Source organism: Paroedura picta, chromosome 6 (assembly GCF_049243985.1).
Source record: "Paroedura picta isolate Pp20150507F chromosome 6, Ppicta_v3.0, whole genome shotgun sequence".
Taxonomy (NCBI): Eukaryota; Metazoa; Chordata; class Lepidosauria; order Squamata; family Gekkonidae; genus Paroedura; species Paroedura picta.
In genome coordinates, this window is record NC_135374.1 from 87,608,243 (window position 1) to 87,629,363 (window position 21,121).

Consider the following 21,121-nt stretch of genomic DNA (forward strand, 5'->3'; position numbering starts at 1 on the left):
TACAATTCCCTGGAGTCCATTTAAGTTTGCACCTACTGCTTCAGTGACTCCATCCAGCCACCTCATTCTCTGTCGTCCCCTTCTTCTTTTGCCCTCGATCGTTCCCAGCATTAGGCTCTTCTCCAGGGAGTCCTTCCTTCTTATGAGGTGGCCAAAGTATTTGGGTTTCATCTTCAGGATATGGCCTTCTAAGGAGCAGTCAGGGCTGATCTCCTCTAGGACTGACCGGTTTGTTCGCCTTGCAGTCCAAGGGTCTCGCATGAGTCTTCTCCAGCACCAGAGTTCAAAAGTCTCAATTCTTTGATGCTCAGCCTTCCTTATGGTCCAACTTTCACAGCCATACATTGCAACTGGGAATACCATAGCCTTGACTAAACGCATTTTTGTTGGCAGGGTGATGTCTCTGCTTTTTAGGATGCTGTCTAGATTTGCCATAGCTTTCCTCCCCAGAAGCAAGCGTCTTTTAATTTCTTTGCTGCAGTCCCCATCTGCAGTGATCTTGGAGCCCAGGAAAATAAAATCTGTCACTATCTCCATTTCTTCCCCATCTATTTGCCAGGAATTGAGAGGGCCGGATGCCATGATCTTCGTTTTCTTGATGGTGAGTTTCAAGCCAACTTTTGCACTCTCCGCCTTCACCCGCATCAACAGGCTCTTTAGTTCCTCTTCACTTTCTGCCATTAGAGTGGTATCATCTGCATATCTGAGGTTGTTTATATTTCTCCCTGCAATCTTGATCCCAATTTGTGACTCCTCTAATCCCGCCTTTCTCATGATGTGCTCCGCATACAAGTTAAATAGGCAAGGCGACAGTATACAGCCTTGCCAAACTCCTTTCTCAATTTTGAACCAATCAGTGATTCCATGTTCGGTTCTCACTGTTGCTTCTTGACCTGCATATAAGTTTCTCAAGAGACAAATTAGATGCTCTGGTATTCCCATCTCTTTAAGAACTTGCCACAATTTGTTGTGCTCCGCACAATCAAAGGCTTTAGCATAGTCAATGAAGCAGAAGTAGATGTTCTTCTGGAACTCCCTAGCTTTCTCCATGATCCAGCGTATGTTGGCAATTTGATCTCTAGTTCCTCTGCCTCTTGAAAATCCTGCCTGTACTTCTGGAACTGTGAACATGCCTGCAGCAAATTTCCTTAGGTTGATAAATATATCAGGTAGACCAGAACAGAAATCTAACAGACTATTTTCTTTGTAAATATCTCTGAGATGATCACTAGCTTGTAAATCAATTAGTTCCATCTGAAAAAAGTTACTTGCATCTTCTAATACTACTTCAAATGGATTCTGAAACATTCTTATTTCCTTTACAAGCTTATGGAAATCAGTGAATCTGTTCTGAAATTACACCTGCAATAGGTTCAGTGCTTTGATGTGTCTTTCAATATGGAATTGTAAACTCCCATCTTTTTCAAATTTTAGTCAACCGCAGCATGAGAAGTTTGAAAAGTTACCTTCACTAACTTGCTTCACAAAAATGTTTAGTTTTGCTTCAAAAGCTTTCAATTCTCTACACATGTCACACACAAGCTTTCCTTTCCCCTGCAAACTTAGATTCAATGTGTTTAGATGCTCTGTGATGTCCGTTAAGAATGCCAAATCAAAAATCCATTCAGAGTCAGAAAGTGCTTCTTGACCTTTTCATTTCTCCTTAAGAAAGATATCAATTTCATGATGAAGACTGAAAAACATTTGAGGACTTTGGCTCTGATAAACCACCTGACTTCTGCATGGTATAATATATCAAAAGTTTCTGCTAGAATAAATAGTTCTTTGTATTTAAAGTGGCACAACACTAATGTTTGCAGGTTTGGGGGTTTTCCTCCCAGTAACCTATGGTGCCATTCTAAGCAGAAGTACAGCCTTCTAAGCCAGTTAATTTCAAGAGACCCAGAATGATGGAAGACTACTTAGGATGACACTGTCAATTAATTTTCATCTGGCTAACTGAACTCATACTTATTAACTTTTCCACTTATTTATTTGTTTATACAGTTGCATATATTTATTTGCATAGTAACAATAATGGAAAGGCGGTGGTGGCAACACAATACAATGACCTAACAACACTTTTTAAATACTTTTGGGGAGCAATCTTAAAACAAGTCTGCCAAGAAAAAATGTTCTTCGGAATGTAGCCTTTCTGCTTACAAGCATGGGAAGGCAGAGAAAAGAGAACATAAATATAATATAAAAAGGTAAAGGTATCCCCTATGTAAGCACCAGGTCATGTCTGACCCTTGGGGTGACGCCCTCCAGCGTTTTCTTGGCAGACTCAATACAGGGTGGTTTCCAGTGCCTTCCCCAGTCATTACCGTTTACCCCCCAGCAAGCTGGATATTCATTTTACCGACCTGAGAAGGATGGAAGGCTGAGTCAACCTTGAGCTGGCTGCTGAGATTGAACTCCCAGCCTCATGGGCAGAGCTTTCAGACTGCATGTTGCTGTCTTACCACTCTGCGCCACAAGAGGCTCTAAATATAATATAGATATATTAATTTCCAAAGAGTTAGAGAAGCATTTAAGGCTGAAGCCATGATTAAACAAAATCTTCTTTATATGAAATTGGTAAATGAAGTCAAAATGTGAACTCCCTATAATTTCAGAAATATATCTAAGATGTTGAGAAAACATGTTGGACCAGTTCCTTTTCGTGAGTGTTTATTTATTTAATTGCTTTATTCAATTTGTAATCTTAGAGAGTTTGGTGGTAAGAAACATTAGTTTTTCATGGGCACTGAAATACCATTAGACAGAAATGGTTTCTATAACCCTATTCCTAATACATTGCTTATTAGATGACTCACGTATTGATAACATCAACTTTCACTGTGTAAGCCTCCTTTAGTCTCAAGAAGAAAGGAAGACTATGAAACATAGTAAAACAATAAACAAACAAACAAATAAATAAATGGTGAATTTACTATATCCCATTTCAGGACTCTAAAACACAGGTGGCTAAGCCTTGTGGTTTCCCCACAGTCTGCCATGGAGTTTATGATGCAGCACAAAGAAAGCAGTCCTTCTAAATAGACACTGTTCTTACTACTTATTCTTATTCTGCTCATTTCATTTGGTAAGTAATGCCAAAAAATAGACTTCTATAAAACTGACATAATCAACTCACATCAAAAATATAATAAACCATTAGATAATGGAAGGACAAACTGTAGTCCTACCGGTAATGTTTCTTCAACACAGCTGTCATCTTCGGCTCCATTCTCCTGTAAACAAAGAAAAAGCGGGCAATAATGAATAGCATGATTGACTATATGCCTTCAGGTACATGCATTGCAATGCTGAAGTGAAATTTGTTCAATGTTATTTTATTTAAAATCTTTTTATCCCTTTTTGATATAGACAAGGATGGTTAGGAAATCAGTTGAAAAGCAAGAGTACACAGAAAGGGCATTTCCCTGATGACAACTGTCTCACTTTTAATGGTGGGAGCAACCAGAGTGATAACAACTGGGAAGATTCATCTTGGAAGCATAGAGCAGCTGGTCTTTCCAATTCCAATTCCAATTCCAATGTATCTGTAATAGGGACCCCCAACTTTTTAGCGCATGTGGGTACCTTTAAATTATGAGAGGAGGTCATGAGCATCAACCTCAAATGGCTTCCACAGGGGGCAGGGCCATACAAAAAATGGATGCTGCAGGAGATGGAGCTATCTGTATTTTGATTGGCCACATGCTGGGACAACAGCAAGCCTGGAGAGCAGGGTGGTCCCCTACTATTGAACTGTCATCTCTCTCCTTGGTCTTGAAGACTAGAACAAAGTTCTTCAATATGGAGCTCATGTCACCATGGTACTCACCAATAATGATGCCCATGGTCCTGCCCACCCTCTGAAAAACTCAGAAGATACCAGGGAAGGACTAACAGGCACAGCAATGCTCAAGGGAACCACATTTTGTAACCCTGATCTATAACCTATCACTCATCTTGAAACAGCACTGCATTCAGTTATAAAACATGCATGAAAACACCTATGATATGAGAGGGGTATTTAAACTTACAGTCCTCTTAACTGCTGCTGAAGTGGTAGATTTCTAGGATGGCTAGCCCCTTCTATTGACATTTAATTTACACATGCAGAACCATCATGTGAATGGTGTTGGATGAGTGAAGTCTTCTCCCCTCTAAATACATTATTCCCTTAGAGCTTTGTGTGTAACATGTAGTTAGGTCTTTAACATTTTCATTTTTAAATTTTATGGCTGTTATTTTATATTAGGAAATAAAACTATTAAAGTATTTCTATTATTACTTTAAAATATCCACATAATGTACTTAGTATCGTATTCAGAAATTACTGCTAAAAGCTATTAAACCATTTTAGTGCCAGTGAGGGCCTAGCTGGAAAAACCGTACAACTTTATGAAAAAAGCAATTTATGCTGCTGTGCATACTGGGGAAGAGTTACCAGCATGAATAAATAATTCAAATGTAATTATTTTATATTTTAGGGACACTAGGATATGTTACAATGTATTTGGGGGAAGAAATTTTATTAACATATGTATATCCAGCTTTTTTTATTAGCAAAACCATCACTGGCAGAGGGCAGTGTTTGTGGATAGATCTCAGAAGGGTAGAATGCCATCCAAGATGGCCATTTTCTCCAGGGGAACTGATCTCTGTAATCTAAGTCAGTTTTAATTCTGGGAGATCTCTAGGCTCCACTGGGAGAATAAATAACAGAAATAAATTGCTGTAATATTGTGGCATAGATTGGAGAGAAGCAAATATTAATGTACCCAAGGAATCTCAAGTATGTATGTATGTATGTATGTATGTATGTATGTATGTATGTATGTATGTATGTATGTATGTATGTATGAAGTGCAATATGTTAACAAGTGTGTACTGTCAGGATCCATATATTTGGCAACAGTAAACTTACAAAGGACTTGTATCTCCAAAAAATAGTTAACTGCTCTAGACTGAAGTGAAAATAAAGCCAAAAGGTCCTTGGTAAGAATCTTTTCCAACCTTCGATCCATGCAGCCTTGAAGTTCTTAGATGTTACAGTCTTGAAACTCTGATGGCAAGAAGCCAAAGGTGTGATGATAGCCTTCCTAGGTACTATACGGTCTATTTCAAATAACTCTTTTTCAAGAGATTTCAAAAAGGCATAGCTATAGATGGACTCCAGCCTCGCAAAAGTTATTTTAAAACCTGCTAGTGGAATCTAGGGGGAAGCTGGGAACCCTAGTTTTCAAGCCTGCGGTGTAATGTTAATACATACTCATCCCAATGAACCCTTAACCAAAATTACTGACGATCCTAGTTTATTCCTTAAAAGAAAGTAGGCACAATTCCTTCACTAGTCTTATTATTCAACTTCTATTTAATTTGTTTCTTTCCATCAGGTTGATTGTGCCAAATAACAACCGTTTGTATGTATAATAAACACTCTTATTATGTTAGGAAAATGTAAGGGAATGTAGTTGAGGGGAAGCTATAACTGAAGAAATTACTAGGAGCTAATAGCTATACACATCAAGAGAATTATAAAAAAAAACACCAAGTAAATGGAAATCATAGCAAATCTAGAAGCAGACAGAGTTTACACCAAGGCCATATTTGCCTCTCTCAAGTTACAGCTTTTGCACAATGAAATGCAGCTTGCAATCTGTAAGCAGAAGTATTCTTATCTCTTGAAATGTTCATTCACCAAACCCCACAGATATCTAACCTCTAATGAATGCACCTTATTTTATGTTTTTATATCGGGGGGGGGGGGGGAGTTATCACGAGCACTCTAATTTATACCAGACATGTTTTTTTAGTGTCAAAGTCAGCGCATAACAATTTGTTTGCTTGGGGGGAGGGGGGAGGGATATTAAATATGTTCAAGAATCACAAAGTCTAGCATAACCTGGTGATTTGATTATACCTATAACTTTATCTCTTGTCACCAATTTTAATAATCACAAAGTCTATCAGAATTCGGTGGCTTTAATGGCTGCTTCAGTGTGTACTTAGCCACTATCTTCTACAGTGACGACCAACACAATGAATTCACTCAGCTTCTCAATTTTCCCATCCTCCTCTAGTTATCCTTTCATACTTTTTCATTTGATAGTTCAGCTTGCTGGTTTTATGTTTCAATTTTTTTAGCAGTATGTTCTTCAGATTAATTTTTTTCCTTGCTTACTGTCGAACGGCTTTTATTTTGACAATGTTTTCTTCATGTGGGCAATGCTTTCATTGCATTTCTAAAGGTCCTGGAACGCATAGAAACCTGACTCCTAAAATGCCCAGTTTCCTGAAAGCTATGTTCTCCCCTCCAATTGACCTATACTTGGCTAGCCTTTACACAAGATATAGGAGAACGGTTCATGTTCTATTGGAGAAAAGAGTATTTCCAAGTCCCACAAGCCCTGAACATTTATTGCCCCAGCAGTTCTGCTCTAAACCTCCAGATAAGATTCATTCAGAACCTTATCAGTGCAGAGGTTCTGCTCTCTCAGCTAGGTTCAAAATGTTCAAAGATACTAAACTGTCTGAAATCTCAGAGGGAAAGGGCTTTTACTGCTTCATGGATTGAAAATGCCAGCATGCAGTTCTTTCCCCATCTTACTATGTAACACCACCACCACCCCCAGCTCCCAAAAATAAAATACAAACTCATGTTATAGCATAACTCTGGAAGGCAAAATACTTTGAGGTGGCAAAAATCACTCCATATCAGCTGGCTGTTTGCAGCTATAACAGATCATTTGCATCAGTTCTGTGTATTCCCAGAATGAATAAAAATATCTTGTATAACCAAAGCTTCAATTCCTCATTTCAACTAACCTATTCTCTTTGCAAAATAAAATCATCTTATAAAGGGTTTTTCAGTTACTGCCTCTATGTCAGCTTTTCTCAACTTTTTTACCATTTAGAAATTCCTAAAATATTCTTCAGGAGAAACTCCAGAAGTGGGATCTGCAGGTCCCAGCTGGAGGCTAAGATCCCTGTCACTGTTCAGGGATGCCAGCTCACAAGTGGGACTCGAAGAACGCCCAGAATTAAAGCTCCTCTCCAGACTGCAGAGAGCAGGGGGTTTCTGTGGCACTGTACCCCAAGGACGATCAGGGATGCCAACCTCCAGCTGGGATTTGCAGATCCCCGGGAATGACAGCTCTTCTCCAAACTGCAAAGATCACTTACTTTGGAGGAAAGAGCTGCTTGGGATGGGGTTGGGCACAGGGGGCTGTGTAGAACTTCCCTCTACAAACACATACAGAGAGAGAAAGAGAACACACAGAAGACAAAAGCATTCCTCCCTTCTCAAATTGCAAACCTTTTTAACCACACAATCACCTCTTCATGTAGGAAATGCCAAGAAAATCAGCATGGATTTGTCTCCAACAGGTCCTGTCAGACCAACCTGGTTTCCTTTTTTGACCAAGTAACAGATTTACTGGATCGTGCAGCAAAACCAAGGCAGTATCAATATGAAAAGGGAAAGTCTACATATTCCCAGTCCCAACCACATCAGCCTTATTTTCCCTGCTACAATTGCCTGTGATGGTTATCTCCAAAGTATTCATCCCTTCTCAAATTGCAAACCTCACAAGACTTACTCATGAGTCAACAATCCAAGGGCAGAGGCTTTTCCTAACTGCCCTGGTTCCCCTCCAGAAGGCATGCAAAGGCTGCACCAGGAGGTGGCTTGCTCCCACCCCCCATTTCCCTCAAAGGACTCATAAGCATATAAAGAACCCTGCCATCTCCCCCTGCAGTTTTATTCACAGAAACCCAGCCTGGAATACTGTGGTTACCTAGCAACAGCCACTGAGAGAATCCATGGCTTAAACCTACAGGTATACATTTTATCATTTACAGAACAAAAAAAATTACTTTTAGATTTTTCCTTTTTTTCTGCAGGTCTGTAGAAAGATGTCTTTCCCATTCATAGCTCCAGTCACTGGATTTAAGTACCCGCAGATTTGTCCAGCTTCATTATTAATATATAGAAGGTAGAAGATGATAATAATTGCTAATAGTAAACATTTAGGTAAATCTCTTTAGTGGAACTATTCCTGAGTACAAGATTTGAGACTCAGCCACATAACTATCAGTAAAATCTCGTAAGGTAACAACCCCCCCCCCACAATTCTAATAAGTTATTAACTATCAGTTATAAACCGCCTCATTGATAATATTTCATCTTGTACAAGATGCCTGGGCACCTCGGGTGAAATGTTTAGGCATGCTATCCGGGCAGTCTCATAACTCTTTAACATTTTGTTCATATAAAGCATGCACTGAAGTCCAGAAACAATAACAGGGAGATGTAATGGACTGGAATGGTATAGTTCTATTAATAAAATATAAGGGTTTTATTGTTATTGTGCAAGATTGATTGTATAAAATCAATACTTTGTCACAATACATTAATGTTTTTTTTCACTTGGAAAAGAACAGAATGAACATACTCTCTTGCCACATTTCTGGAAAAATGTAATAATTACAATTGCTATTGATGATTACAGACCTAATCCTGCTAGATTCTTTATGATTCCCACCAACAAAAGGTGGATTTCCTCGGCCTCTAACACATGCAGTGCTCAGAGTACTTAGTACTTTGTGAATTCTCTTCCTCAACTCTTAATGCACTGTTTTCCAAAGGAACCAAATGGGCTGTTTGGAAATATCTTTTGCATACTGCATTACCTGCTGTTCCATGTTTATTAATGCATGCTATAAGTGTAATAATGGAATAACTGTTTGAAATAGATATCAGTTTTTCTGGAAACTGGGTGCTTTTATCATAGCCCACAAGCTTCTTTATGCAGTGTGTACTATTTTGTCTAACTAAGGTCCAATCCAACATACTATCACTTGGCAACCTCCTACCAGTGGAAAGGGGTAGCTTGAGTAGAATGCTACATCATTTTTTTACATGGATATCATGCTGTGGTCCTGACAGGATGCTTCTGTTAATCTTTACCCCATTCATGACAAAAAGGCTCTGGCTTGATACAATTTAATATCATGATTGTTTGATTAGCTTACTAGATACTTGGATTTACATGTTCTCCTATTTTCTATTATTTAGAATCATAGAGTTGGAAAGAACATCCAGGGTCATCTAGTCAAACCCCCTGCACAATGCAGGAGCTCACAACTACCTGCCCACCCACAGTGACCCCAATTTCATGCCCAAGTGATCCCCCAACCAAAAATCTCCAGAATCCAGTCTGGCTTGGAGAAAATTTACCTACCATCCCATATTGGCAATCAGCAAGAAAGAGTATGCAAGAAAGGTCCACAAGAGACAAACACAGACACATCACTTGCTGCCCACCCACTCACAATCTGCCTCATAAAATCAGCATTTCTGTCAGAGGACTATCTAACCTATGCTTAAAAACTTCCAAAGAAGAAGAACCCACCAACTCCCGGGGAAGCCTGTTCCATTGAGGAACAGCTCCAATCGTCAAGACCTTTTTTCAGATGTATAGCCGAAAATTCTTTTGACTTCATTTCAACCTGTTGGTTCTAGTCCAACCCTCTGGGGCAATGGAAAACAACTCTGCTCCATCTTCTATATGACAGCTCTTCAAGTATTTGAAGATGGTTCACATATCACCTCTTAATCAGAGTCCAGTGGCACCTTTAAGACCAACAAAGATTTATTCAAGGTGTGAGCTTTCGAGTGCAAGCACTCTTCCTCACTGGCTCTTGAGTTTGTTTTGTTGTGCTGCTTCATACCAACACGGCTACAATTTGAATATATCACCTCTTAGTCGTCTTCTCTCCAGGCTAAACAGACCAAGCTCCCTCAACCTTTCAGCATAGGACTTGGTCTCCAAACCCTTCACCATCTTTGTAGCCCTCCTCTGGATGCTCTTCAGTTTCTCTACATCTTTCTTCAGTTGTGGTGCCTCAAACTGAACACATTTATTTATTTAAAACATTTATTAGCTGTTGTTCTTCCTTATGAAAGTCAAGGTGTCTTGCAATGTAAATAAAACATTATAGAAAGCACAATTAAAACCCATAAAAGTCACAGTTTAAGAACGCCAGTTAGGACTGCTTTTAAAAAGTTAAATCAATCAAATGCCCCTTGAAGATTGACAATGGGGAGGTCAAGCACATATCCCTGAGGAGGTTGTTCCATATTAAATTGGAGCAGTATTGGTGAATAAAAGAGATATGCTACCCATACAAAATTATATTCTTTCAACAGAACAAAATTACAATCAGAATGGCAGTGCATTGTATGTGTGCCTATTCCATTGGGGTAGCCATGTTAGCCAGTTTTAGCAAAACTAGCAGAAGAGCTAGTCATGATTTACAGACTAACATTACATCTGCTTTTGTCCTGCATAGTGACCAGAAGCCTCATTGAATTCACTAGGCCTATTCCCATATTTAATTGTCTCTATAGGATATTAGCCTAACAGTGCATTCCCAGTGACCTGAAAGGAATTAGGTTAGAAGTCTACTTAGGATGACACTGTAAATTCTTATGCTAAACTCAACATCCTTTTTTCCAGACTAGGAGAAAATGTATGCCTGGTGCTTTGTCAATAACAGAATGACACTTACAAAAGAGGACATTATGGGACAATTAACCTTTCTGTCGACAGTGTAATGCAAATCTAAACACCAGCTACTACCATACCATCCAACATATTAAAATGGATTAGTTTTCTCCAGACCTTTTTTAAAAATGTAAATTAACAATAAATCAATAAAAAGCTATTTAATGTGAAATGAATTACATCCCTGTTTACATTATTTAACACCAAACATGGCTGTTTTGCGTGTTTGTAATTAGTGAGCTATAAAGGATGTCATAACTAGGAATATAATGAAAAGAACTGTTTATAAAGGATAATTGGTGCTCAGTCCCACTGAGCCGAAGATAATATGTAGAGAATAAAGGCAAACCTAGCACTGGAAGCCTCTGTAGGTTGTCTCCTAGATTAGGAAAGGGCAGGGATGAATTAAGTACTTCCTTCTGGGAAGAAGTGACAAACCTGCAGGCTGAAAAATAGAGATGCTCTCAGAAAAGCCTCTACCATCTCAAGATGGTTGGGGGGATATGGCAAGGCATGGCTCTCCCCCCCCTCGCACCCCAGAAGGGGGCAAGGAAAGGGTAATGTAACTGGGAGAAAGAAGCTGAAACATTTTGATTTGGGGGATCTTCCTTTCTCTCTCTCACCGTTGGCAAACTGCCAAGCCTTGGTGCAGTAACAGAAAAATGACCAGTACTCCAGTATCTGACTGAAATGTAAAGCATTTAGACATAATATTTCTGGATTCACATAGTTCTACATTATAATTTTCTTATTTTAAAACCATTTTCAGGTCTAACACTGGTCCACTCATAATCCTAATCAGGTCTACTCACAGGGCCTTACTCCAAGGTAAGTGGCTTTCAAAACGAACTCAAAATACAAAACAGACCTTATAAGTGGGCACAGAGGCTGACAAATGTCTAGCGAGGTTAGTATTAACCCATAGCCAAGTGTCTGTGTATAGGGGTTGGATAAGAATTAGTCTGTCTATATTCTTCATGAATTTAGAATAGTCTAGCTTGTGAGATAGAATGCTGACTTAAAATCAATGGAAGCCACATTAAACTTACTACCCCTTTATTTATCTATTAATGCTGAAGAATGAGGACCTGGTCTACCATTGAATGGTCTGCTCTACATCTGTACATAAGCATACATAAAGCCGCCTTATACTGAATAAGACCACTGAGCCCACAAAGTCAGTATTGTCTACCCAGACTAGCAGCAGGTCTCCAAGGTCTCAGTGTGAGGACTTTCACATCATCTACTGCTTGATTCTTTTAACTGGAGATGCTGGAGGTTGAACCTGGCACCTTCTGTAAGCAAAGCACAAACTCTTCCATTCAGCTTCAGACTGTTCATCCTCCAGAACGGGGGTCATCAACCCCCGGTCCGCAGCCCAGTACTGGTCCGCGAAGGCCACGGTACCGGGCCGCTGGCAGCCGCACCTGCCCCCCCCCACAGCGAGAAGCTTGGGGAAGAGGTAGGCCCGGCCGCCGGCACGCCAGCGACGCAAACGCGCAGTTGCCGCGCATGCGTGTTTGTGCCCCCTGGTTGCGAAAACGCACATGCGCAGTTGCCGCGCGTGCGCATTGGCGCCCCCTGGTGGCAAAAGCGCACATGTGCAGAAACTGCGCGTGCGAGTTTGTGCGCAGCTGCCATGCGGCGCCTGGGCCGTCGGCTCTCCCCTTACCCCGGAGGCAGCCCCTGACCACAGAATGGTTGGGGACTGCTACTCTAGAACATTTTCTAGGTCTAACCAGTCCAATAAGTTCTTCTGTAGATCCCAGGCATATAACTTACTGCTGACACTAAAAAATTATTTGGGCATTAATTGACTAGATCAGTGGCCCCGGTCCGGAGACCGGTACCGGTTCTTGGATCAGTTGGTACCGGGCCGCAGCCCCTCCTCATCCTCCTCCCCAGCTGCTGCCTTTGGGGCTGCCCTGCCACTCTGCTGCCGGCTCACCTTTGGTGCTCTCCAATGGCCACCATGGCTGGGGCTCCCCCTCGATGTGGCACTGCGCAACTGCTGCTGGCAGTGCCCCCCAGCGGGCAGTAGGAAGTCAGGGGCGCCGGCGGGAAAGCAAGCGGACCAAGGGGTCAAGCGGCGGTGATAACGTCCCTCAGCAAAAGACTACCCCCCCAGGCCTCAGTTAAATTGTCAAGCATTGACCAGTCCCTGGTGATAAAAAGGTTGGGGACCACTGGAATAGATCATATCCGCAACCTTTTATTTAAAAATGATGGCCAATTCCCATCTGTATACTGTATGTGTATATACTTTATGCACCTTTGAAAGTATGCACAGTGTTTGCATTTTTGACAAGTGCTGCAAACATCCTTGAATCATAAAGGAAACTGAGTGAATAAATATTTCTGTGGTACAGGAGAAGCACTTTAAGATGTTTCAAGATTAAATGGCATGTGGCAATTCTAGCACAGAGGAGCACTTGAATAATAACCATGAGAAAATCTCTACCCAGTTCTCTCTGGTCATAAAACACTAAGCTTTTGCTTCATATGTTTAAAAGGTTATAACAATTAATAACCTATTAATCAGTACTGTTCACACATTGGTTCTTATTCTACCATTAACTAATAATTATAAAATATAGGCTAATTACTTCAGTGAATATAACAGTTTTTATTATTTTACAATAAATGAACCATTGAGCATAGGAAAAAATACTACTGTAAAATGCAAGAGTATTCCAGCTAAATGACTCATAAATCACCGAGAATACTGAACATAATATCTGTAAATACCTGTAACTGTTCTTCATCTAGTTATCTCTGTGCAGGCATACATTGGTACTGTGCACACGCACAGGCCAGCCACCAGGAGGGGCTTCTCCAGTCGGATAAGTGCAACACTGTTTTCATCATCCTTGTTCTGTGCAGTCCCACATGGAAGACTAGCAAGATGGCTTAACAGGCTGTAAGGCAACGATCTATTGGAACATCAAATGCAGAACTGTTGTCCCCACTGATGTCTCCATTCTTGTGTTAGTGTCCACAAAGATATCTACAAACGACCACATTACTGCCCTGTGACTATCACCCAATGGAATGACTCTTCAGAAGGCAGCAGCTGTTGTCTGGGACCTTGTGGAGTGTGCCTGCATGTGTAAAGGACATTCCACCAATGCCAGTTCATATGCTTCCCTGATAGTGAAGTTCATCCACCTGGGTATCATCTGAGAAGAAACTGCCTTTCCTCTCAAAGACCCAGCAAAACATACAAAGAGTTGTGGAACCTCTCTGAAATCATTTGTTATTTTACAATAAAATAATGCCTATTTTTCATCTACTGTCTGTAATCTTTCGTCTGTAGACGATGGATGCGGAAAACCATACAGTCATTAACCCCCTAATCTCTAAATGTTTATAGCTTTTTGGAACCTATCCTTATCCATTGTTGCTCCTCTATATATTTATGAAACAGCCTGTGGGGTGGGACTTGTCCGGCTGTCCAAGTTATAATAGGGCCAATCAGGGTGCAGCCAGCTTTGCCCTGATTGGCCCTGCCCTTGCAGCTCCCACCCTCCATCCCTGGACTCTAGCCTCTTTGCCCTCAGACACATCAGTGCCTGCAGCCAGCAGCAGGTAAGGGGAGAGGGCCCTGTGCAAAGGGTTGTGGTGGAGGGCTTGCTAACAAGGGCCTCTTAGCCTGCTAGGCTAGGCCTGCTGACGAGGGCCTCCCGGCCTGCTGACTGCCTGCTAAGAAGCTCTGTCCCGGCCCTGATAACAAGCTGCCCAGCCCCCACCTGCCCCACTTGATCTGGCTGCGAGCTGCAGCCCAAAGCCACCTTAAGCTGCCTGGCCAGGGGCCAGGGGAGAGGGCCCTTTCAAGGCCCGTTCTTATGAACGGGCTTTGAAGCTAGTTTAAGATAAACCTGGTACCTTAAGCTCTTATACATAATGTCTTGTCTTTTGTAGAGTCTAGCCAAGCACCAATAAAGGATGCTTGCTGAGAAGGAACAAGGTTGCATTTTTTCCAAACCTGAACTCATAAACCTGAACTCTGGCATGTCTCCAGAGCTAGTGAAAATTGTATTTGCAAGTTCAAAAAGGGCAGTGAATAACTGATTACGCAAATAAGGAAGATAGAACATCCCTGTAACTATATGTGAGCTACTATTTCTGCCATACATTTTGTAAAGAAACTCAAGGAGCAGAGGCCAACCCAAAAGTGAAGACCTTGTTCTTGTACAGGGCTCCTTGAAATTTAAACTGTAGGTATCTCCTGTGATCAGAGTGAATTGAAATGCGAAAATATGCATCCTGAAGATCCATGATCATGAGCCACTCTCCTGGTAAAGTAATTGTGACAAAGATCAAGGAGACCATTCTTAACATATGAATTCTTAAAAAGAAATTGAGATCCATAAATCCAAAATAGGTCCTAGGCCCCCATCTTTTTTATTTAGCAGGAAAAACTTAAGAGTAGTAACCAAGCACAGAACTGTGTACTTTTCTAGTAGGGTATTCAATTCTGAGAACAACTCCGGAAAAACATGGTTGATTGCTTCATGAAGCAATGTTAATGGAGGTAATTGGTCAAACTCCAGGTGGTAGCCATTCACAGTAATGGCCTGCATATATTCTTTACTTTGCAAGACATGGTAGGAATGGATGACAGTTTTTCCCAAACAGGTCTTGCCTTGAAGAGAGAAAAGACTATTATTTCTGACCTGTCAGGATAGAGGCACCTTAGTTGTTAGTGGTTAGACCCCCTCCTTGTTTTGAGGGAAAGTTTGCCTGCAAATACTCTTAGTCAAATCTGCTTGCATCTCATCTCATCTCATCTCATCTCATCTCATCTCATCTCATCTCATCTCATCTCACTATTATATAATTCAGCAATTGCATCTTGGTGCTGGAAATGTACAAATGTGTGTCAGTTTTGCCAAAGGCTGACCAGCAATGTCAGCATTCATGCAGAAAATTGGAACGTGTACTTTTCAGTCAGATGCACTGCCTTCCAAGAGCTGCCTGATTCCTCAGGTAACAAAAGAAGTAGGAATACACAGTGTAGAAGGCTCATACAAAGAAGAAATTATACTGTGTAAATTACCATAAAGAGTCAGAACAAACAATTGTTGACAAAGTATATTTCTTTGTCAATGAAGTATCTATTTTCAAAATAAAATTGCTTGTAGAATATATAGAAAATGTTTCAGGAAAAACCTTCCTCAGTTCAAATCAAGCAATTCAATAAAAAAAATCATAGGAAGGTGAATCCTTGTATGTAAGAAATACTAAACTATTTCAGTCCAAAAGTCAAAATGCAGTATGAGACATAAATGATACCTAAAAAGCTTACAGGTCCTCTCTGCATGACAGCGTTCCTAGTTCCAAAATGCTACAGTTGGAACTAGGAAAGCTGTCATGCAGAGAGGAACTGTAAGCTTTTTATGCACAGATGGAGGATCCTGTTGTTACCCCTCTTGGTGTGTCTTCTAGAATTCACTAATTCCTCCATCTAAATGCAGGAGACATTTTTGGATAACATAGTATTCTAACCTTTATTCTGCTCAGAATAGACCAAATTCCTCACTTGGCAATACTGTCCTTTGATCTCCCATTGTATCATCTGGGGATGGTTCAGAAGTTACCTGAGAACCAGCCATGGAACCACCATCTTCATCCTTGGAACCATAAATCACTAGACAAGTGTGTGTGTGTGGGGGGGGTCCAATCTGTTGGTGTATGTGAGGTCTCTCCATCAACTATCCATAATAACTTGTTAGTTCCATCAGTGGTTTCAGAAGATTCTCTATAGTTCTGCACAAGAAGGCAACAAGAATGTGGTGTTCCAACCTCGGGGGTATACACAGAAGTGGTGGAACTGGAGATCTAGCTCACATTTCAAAAGAACATCTTCTTGAGTAGTCAGGTCACATACAACTGTGGACCATGCTGGGGAGTGCTGTCTGGGGTTGTATGCCCAGTGAATTCAGCAGTAGTTTTTGAAATTGTTCCTTGGAAGGTGCCTCCTTCAATTCTGAACCAATCAGACATGTTGATACAGATCATTTGGATATTGTGCTTTGATTTCAGCTTATGCTTTATTGCTGGAGGTTCCAAAGAGGACCTGGTTGGGGCCCCTTTCTGGATATCCAGAATGTGTGTGGCTCCGATTCACTCTTGGAACCAACTGGACAGAAGCAACTGACAGAGTGAGAAACTACTACATGTCTGAGAGCTGACAAGACCGGTTACTCGCCTAGGGCAAATGTTTTGGCTGCTAGGGGGACAGAGCCTTCTCTCACAGGGTGAGAGGAATATTCTGCATGGGCCTTCAGAGTGAATTGCTGACAGATCTTACATGCCACTGTGTTGTGATTCTCCTGAAGCAGAGTAGATAGACAGGGTGTTCATCTGTCTGAGTTAACTTCACTGAGCAAGTTGAACACTTCTTGAATAATAATATTCTGACAAAGAATGTGAGAGAGCTAAAGAAGAATGTTCCTCTCAAGGTGGCAGCAAGAAGAGAACTGAGGAAAAGAAAGAGGTTCTGTCACCAGCCAGTGTGATGTAATGGTTAAGAATGATATCTTCTAATCTGGTGAGCTGGGTTTGATTCCCTGCTCCTCCTCATTCAGCCAGGTGGGTGACTTTGGGCTCATCACAGCCCTGATAGTGCTGTTCTGATTGAGAAGTCCTGTCAGAGTTCTCTCAGTCTCACCTCCCTCACAGGGTATCTGTTGTGGGGAGATGAAGGGAAGGCAATTGTAAGCCGCTTTGAGATTCCTTCAGGCAGTGAAAACTGTGGTGTAAAACCAAACTCTTCTTCTTCCTCTTCAGAGCACATGACCGTTGGGTGGGAAAATGGCTTCAACAGCTCTGACTGGAGGGGCCCTCCTGCTCTGTTACTAAGCTAATGAGAAAAATCTTCTGACAGTTGATCTGCACGTGTGTGCAGTACCCATATGACACTGCATAGAACAACAATAATGAAATTTCTACTATAGCCAGGAATCCTTAACAAATACGGTATAACATTAGTATTAGTACCTATGTGCAGTAGTGACCTTATATATTCTCACACCTCAGGCAAAACAGTCAGAATCTCTCTCATAACCCTGCTCCATATTTGTAAATGCACTAGATGTACATGAGAGCCAGTTTGGTGTAGTGGTTAGGAGTGCGGACTTCTAATCTGGCATGCCGGGTTCGATTCTGCGCTCCCCCACATGCAACCAGCTGGGTGACCTTGGGCTCGCCACAGCACTGATAAAGCTGTTCTGACCGGGCAGTGATATCAGGGCTCTCTCAGCCTCACCCACCCCACAGGGTGTCTGTTGTGGGGAGAGGAATGGGAAGGCGACTGTAAGCCGCTTTGAGCCTCCTTCGGGTAGGGAAAAGCGGCATATAAGAACCAACTCTTCTTCTTCTTCTTCTTCTTCTTCTTCTACATATTAGAGGAAAGTGTATGCCTTCTAGAATTTGCAGCTGAAAGCAAATGTGCCTCTGATTCAAGGTAAGGCCAGACTTGTGAATGTGCCCATTTGGAAAATGAAATTAGAAGAGAACCTTTCACTGAGAAGACATCTATTCAATTGAGCAAGAAAGCAATCAGGGTAATGCGGTGCCTATATAAAGAAAAATTAAAACAGAATTTTCTGCAGCACATTCAGTTGCTTGACCACACAGAAGAAGAGGTCCTTCTCAATTGCAAAAACCTCTGCTCCAATGTGATTATAGAATCAATCTTAAATGCAGAGAGGGGTGCATGGTCTGTAAGTGCAAAGTGATAAGGCCAATCTAAATTTTAAAATCATCTCAAGTTGGATCTCCAAAATGTAAATTCTGGTGATTTGTACCCATATTAAGGAATTCTATATATTGTTACAACAGGAAAAAAGGAAACTGCCTTGATCCATCAATGTCCGTATTGTCGAATTAGACTGCTGAGAAAAAGCTTCAAATCAGACAACTATTTGAATCCCAGTTCAGTGGAAAAATTAATGTTGCCTCCAAACACGTGTCTTTCTGCCTGGACATCATTTTTCTCTATCCTTATTTAGAAAAATTCCCGTGCTCAAAATAATGTTTTGGCAGCTAAAAAGCAAAGGAACAGAACTGAACGGCTATTTGCATAGAATGTCAAAAAGTAATTGTAAATGGAAGGTGCTTTCTGAAATTCACAAAACAAATATCAAAGCTAATTTACTACAATCTGACTCCTGGAGCAATCCCACAGCACTACAAATCTCCCTTGAACTCAATGACAACATTTCTTTACTATGCATAGCTTTTGATCCATTTAATGATTACTGTTTCCAAAATGCTATTAAAAGCAGTATTTAAAATCAAGTTGCATAATGGCATAGCGAGGTTGCTAAAGAACAGTGAAAAGTGTTTTTAAAGCTGCAAATATATCAAAAACCCTCAGTATTTGTTCATTTCAGGAGCAACATATTGATATATGACAAAAATAGAGTCCAATAGCACCTTTAAGACCAACAAAGATTTATTCAAGGCGTGAGCTTTCAAGTGCATGCACTCTTCCTCAGACAAAAGGCTAAAATTTAGTCAATAGGACCTAAAGGCTGAGGAAGAATGTTCTCAAAAGCTCATGCCTTGAATAAATCTTTGTTGGTTTTAAAGGTGCTATTGGCCTCTATTTTTGTTGTGCTACTTTAGACCAACACGGCTACCTACTTGAATCCATATTGATGTATGGTTAGTAGCACTGTATATTGACATGTTTGAGTGAATTTATATGTTTTGGGGAAAAGAAAATTAACTCAATGATGTCTTGTTCAGATCACCCATTCCAAATAAATATTCCAACAAGCTTTCACTATGAACAAGTGGTGCAATTGTCCTTGGGAAAAATCATTCTCACAGTTTCACAGTTGCCATTTTTTTTGCCATCCATACTTATTAAAAGAAAGTAAGGACTAACTGGAAAGAAGAAAATGAGAGGTAAGATCAAATACTTCTACATCATTTTATAATGAACAGACCAAAGCAGTGTGGCATCTAGTTTTTCATGCTCCCACGGAAAGCTCATGCTGAAACATCTCAGTGAATGCAAATATAATCTTTGACTCATTTCATCCTCCAGAGTTCTGACTCACGCCTGAATGGAAATACAAAACTATTTTTGGCAGCAGGAAGCCCAGGGAACAAATGTACATACATTAGAAAATTATATTGTGTGGCTATATTGTATGGAAACAGCACGTCATTTGAGGAAAATACTGAAGAAGCAATCACATAATGAACAACCATTTACCAAAACACACTATCTCCTCCCCCCCCAAAAAATGTAGTTTGAATGTGTGTGACCTTGCAGAACATCCTTAACTGAGCATAAACACTTGCAGTAAAAAGTCAAGTGAAGGAAAGGAATATTTGGATAGAATGAAAACCTCTGAAAAATGATTTGAGGAACTACACTGGACACTTTGCAATTGTTATGTGTTTATTACACATAACACAACTAAAGTGTGTCCTGAGAGTACATGGTCTAAGTTTCCAAAATGTCAGCCCTAGAATTGGTGTACAACATTTAGAGCAACATTTTAACCCCCACCAACATACAAATGGAAGCAGCTTCCCTCTCCAGCATATGGAAGAACAGTTTCCAAATTAGTCTGAATAAATTCTAGGCAGGTTAAGGGCAATCACTGAACTATGTTAATTGATTACTTTGAGGGAAGGAACATTCTCAACCTGGAATCGATTCTTCCCTGCCCTTCAGTCAAGAACGACTTGGGGGTCATGAAGATCCCATATTCCATGTGGAGAGGGAGACAGACCAGGACTCTCGCTGGACAGAGATTTCTCCCTGGAAAAGAACAAGTGTATCAGGTCAGAGTATACAAATCTTATTTATTGCTCTGGCCTTTAAAGGCTTTCTTAGAACATTTGCCATCTCAACAAAGTATAGGGGAGTTAAGACAATACTGTCTGAAATGCTTACTATTTTCAGGAAAAATAAATCTAAACCAAGCTAATTTGTGTACAGCTGCCAGCAATATAAACATAGCTGGTTAGAATTCTTTATATAGTACACGCCTTTGTACTCCATACTTCAGGCAAGTTAATAAGCAGGTGTCAAAACTCTGAATTAAAATTCCCAGAAGAGGACACAGAACAAAGGACAATAAAAATGATTTTTAAATAATCATAGGGATAAATAGCATCCACTTCTGACAAATGTAAGTACTGGCATAAAATGTTATTAGGCTACCGAGATTTTCTTTTGTTCCGGAAGCGTGTTTTGTTCTCCAGCAGTGTCATTCATCATCCTAATGAGCCCTCCAAATGTAAATTAAATAGCAAAGTCTGATTCATTCAAAAACATCTTTGTATTGTGCTAAACCATTTTTCTACTTTTATTTCATTTCTTCTCCTGCTAAATTCATTCCTTGGCACTTGGAAGTTTTATGGCCAAATTCAAGCCATGGAATGGTCTAGTTAGCTAGTGTGTACCCAAACATTACTTTTGGTATAACTAAAACAGAAACTTGTTTTGGTGAGTAGGGGCCCATTGATTTGAGTTTGATCCAGAAAAAGTCAAAAAGGTTGGTATGTCTATTTTTTGTCTTGTTTTA

General features: G+C 40.5%; 1 protein-coding gene across 3 annotated transcripts in view; it reads right to left on the reverse strand.

Moving 5' to 3' along the window:
* Positions 1-21,121, reverse strand: part of AFF3 (ALF transcription elongation factor 3) — a 388,206-nt gene that overhangs the window by 184,826 nt on the left and 182,259 nt on the right. For all 3 annotated transcript variants that reach the window (XM_077343516.1, XM_077343514.1, XM_077343515.1), the window contains exon 4: positions 3,192-3,236. In XM_077343516.1, the coding sequence (XP_077199631.1) occupies positions 3,192-3,236 (45 nt within the window). The remainder of the gene's footprint in view (positions 1-3,191; positions 3,237-21,121) is intronic.